Source organism: Furipterus horrens, unplaced genomic scaffold (assembly GCF_987537825.1).
Source record: "Furipterus horrens unplaced genomic scaffold, mFurHor1.1.pri manual_scaffold_7, whole genome shotgun sequence".
Taxonomy (NCBI): Eukaryota; Metazoa; Chordata; class Mammalia; order Chiroptera; family Furipteridae; genus Furipterus; species Furipterus horrens.
In genome coordinates this window covers 57,813,293-57,816,569 of record NW_028327177.1, presented here as the reverse complement: position 1 = coordinate 57,816,569, position 3,277 = coordinate 57,813,293, and the positions used below count along the sequence as shown (strand labels likewise).

General features: G+C 35.9%; 1 protein-coding gene across 1 annotated transcript; it reads left to right on the top strand.

Annotated features, from left to right (window-relative positions):
• Positions 1-247: 247 nt before the first annotated feature.
• Positions 248-2,460, top strand: RPL7 (ribosomal protein L7). Its single transcript, XM_090283728.1, has 6 exons — positions 248-309; positions 585-751; positions 1,272-1,409; positions 1,534-1,643; positions 1,845-2,054; positions 2,392-2,460. The coding sequence occupies exons 1-5, from the start codon at positions 307-309 to the stop codon at positions 2,051-2,053; spliced, it is 627 nt and encodes a 208-aa protein (XP_090139854.1). The 5' UTR covers positions 248-306; the 3' UTR covers position 2,054; positions 2,392-2,460.
• Positions 2,461-3,277: the final 817 nt, after the last annotated feature.

Here is a 3,277-nt window from a genome sequence, read left to right as displayed (position 1 = left end):
ATGTCCCTGTTAAAGGTGATTGTTCACATAGAAATTCCCTAAAATCTTTGTCTCGTGCTGTAGCAGGCTAGAGCAGTTAAAGGTACAAGTGTCAGAGCCTGTGACAGTGGTTAAGTAACAGTATGCTCAGTACAGAATGGGAGTGGTGTGGCGCTGTGAGCTTTTTGAAAAGTATTAACGTTGATTGCAAATGCCAGGGAGAAGAAGAAGAAGAAGGTTCCTGCTTTGCCAGAGACCCTTAAGAAAAAGCGAAGGAATTTCGCAGAGCTGAAGATCAAGCGCCTGAGAAAGAAATTTGCGCAAAAGATGGTAAGGAAACTTTGGTGGCATCATGTAAGAAGGGGTTTTGGGGTTGAAAAGGAGAAGGGTGTACTTAGCAGGACTTGCTCACTTCCCTGGCTGTGCAGTGAGTTTGGTTAGCTCCGAGAAGCCTCTCAAAGGAAGGTGGCGTCTGCTCTTCAGAATGTTAGTGCAAACTGGCAAGAAAAAAGTTTCAAGGGAAGATTAGTTTTCTATTAAGAAAATGGCATTATGCTAGTTGTGTTTGGGAGCTAAAAGTCAGATGGATGATTATTGTTTTTCAGCTTCGAAAGGCAAGGAGGAAGCTTATCTATGAAAAAGCTAAGCACTATCACAAGGAGTACAGGCAGATGTACAGAACTGAGATTCGAATGGCTAGGATGGCAAGAAAAGCTGGCAACTTCTATGTACCTGCGGAACCCAAACTGGCATTTGTCATCAGAATCAGAGGGTAAGTTCATTTTTTACTGGAGTCAGGTTTTGAAGGGAAAACTGTGTAATCCCAGCTAAAGTAAACATTACTTCAGAGGCCTTGATTGTGGGATAATATTTTGGGGGTAGCTTAAACAAGAGGAGGTATTTTAATGATTTAATGGCAAGACCTGGGCCCAAAGTGCCTATTCATTCTCTAATTGAGCACTGGACTTGAGTTCAATGTCCTTGCGATGAATTTCAAAAGTATTAAAATGTAGACTCATTAATAGTTATAAGATAGATTGTATAAAACTAGGAAGTGGTAGAAGGGTTGGGAAGTATAAATGTGTGTCCGAAGACAATTTACTTGTGAAGGAAGCAAGCTGGGAGAGGTGATGGAAAAATTTAGCAAAATAAGGAAAAACACCAGTGGTTTTTGTAACAAGAGTATTTGTCTACTTAGGTAGAACTTGTCCAAAATTATATTTTTCTGTTTTTTATTAATAAAATGTTCTTATGAAAAGCCAAGTGTATTTTTGGTTTTTTTCTTACTGCAGTATTAATGGTGTGAGCCCAAAGGTTCGAAAGGTGCTGCAGCTTCTTCGCCTTCGCCAGATCTTCAATGGCACCTTTGTTAAGCTCAACAAAGCTTCAATTAACATGTTGAGGATTGTGGAACCATACATTGCATGGGGGTAGGTCTCTCTTTTCCTTTGATTTCTGTTTGGTAAATTCGCTGTATTAGCAAGGTGAATTTTAGGCATTTTGTTAGCAACAATGGTGTTCTTTGGTCATTTATGTTTGTTTTTCATATTTTAGGTACCCAAACCTGAAGTCAGTAAATGAATTGATCTACAAGCGTGGTTATGGCAAAATCAACAAAAAACGAATTGCTCTGACAGATAACGCATTGATTGCTCGATCTCTTGGTAGGCTCTATTTGAGGAAAAGTTTGATAATTAGACAAAGTTGATGTTTTCTGGGGTCTTAGGTCCTGCATTTTCATTTTTACTGTGGTTTACTTTTTAACTCTGCTATATCCTATAATTGTGCTTTTTGACTACCTTAAAATTTAATAATTTTTAAGAATCAACGATTCTAATCATCTTAAATAACCATGAAATGTTCAGGTAAATATGGGATCATCTGCATGGAGGATCTGATTCATGAGATCTATACTGTTGGGAAACGTTTCAAAGAAGCAAACAACTTCCTGTGGCCCTTCAAATTATCTTCTCCACGAGGTGGAATGAAGAAAAAGACCACCCATTTTGTAGAAGGTGGAGATGCTGGTAACAGGGAAGACCAGATCAACAGGCTTATTAGAAGAATGAACTAAGGTGAGCAACTTCTTGAGAAATGTACTTAATACTACAGTAAAAGTGATGTAATCTCATACTTTCTCCATTAAATATCGATAAGGGTTTGGTTGAGTTCTAATCAATGTATTTAGTGGGAGGTGCATGGGACTCAACCATCTTACATGGTTACTGTTGGTTAGGTTATTCCTTTTGGGAATATTTATGGAGGGAAGAGAGCCTGTTTTGTCTACTTAAAAATGGAAACTGAATTGGTACTTCCTCATCATACTTCCTCATCACTTCCTAATTTGTTAATTTCTTAGCTATTAAGGTGGTTTCTTTTAATAAGCTTTTTTTTTTTTTTTTTCCCTTTCAGGTGTCTACCATGGTTATTTTTGTAATCTGGTCAGTTAATAAACAGTAACTGCTTTAAAATTGAAATGTATTGTTGTCTTGGTGACTTTTTTGTTGGCCTGTTTCTGCTGTCCCTTAACTATTACGGCAGTGCTTGCTATGTGATAAAATTAAGCCAAATCAACAACTATTGCATCCAAAACTAAGGTTCATTCTGTAGCTTGTGAAAAACATTTCTTGGGTTTAGGAAGGACTTTCTGTACGAAAGAGATTTTAATTTTTCACTTTTGAATTGTGCCATTGAGTTAGCCTTTTGCCTAGTTCACAGGCCGTTGCGCATCATGATTTATAGGTAAGGAAATAAAAGCAGTTTACATATAAAAATAAGTTATTGCTGAAATTTAATTTTTTTTTAGTCTTTGACTTACCTATAAAGTACCATGTAAATGTGTTTTCCTTTATTTTATTTTATTTATTTGTTTTTTTTGGTTTTGTAGTCCCTGTCCATATTTTGGTAAGTTTTCCATTACATATGTATGTATGATATGAAGGAAGAAACGAAATGAGTGCCCATTGATGCAAGTTATTTTGGTGTACTTAAAGTGAAACTAGTGAACAAAAACCTTAAGTAATAAGTTTTAGTATTTTATAAATAATATTCCTGTATGTTTTGCATGGTATCTTGCCTTATTAGTGAACTAAAAGTTTTTAAGTATAGAGTGTAACATGAAGTATGATAAAAGTAACATTTTTTTGTAGTCTTCAGTGATTGTGCCAAAGGTATGGAACATATGAAACAAATGTCCTGTTTTGATGCTTTTGTGCCAGAATTATTACTTTTCAGTATTTGAAAGTTGCAAGACAAATATATTTAAGAATTTCTTTAAATTCTTTTGTCTTGGATGCTG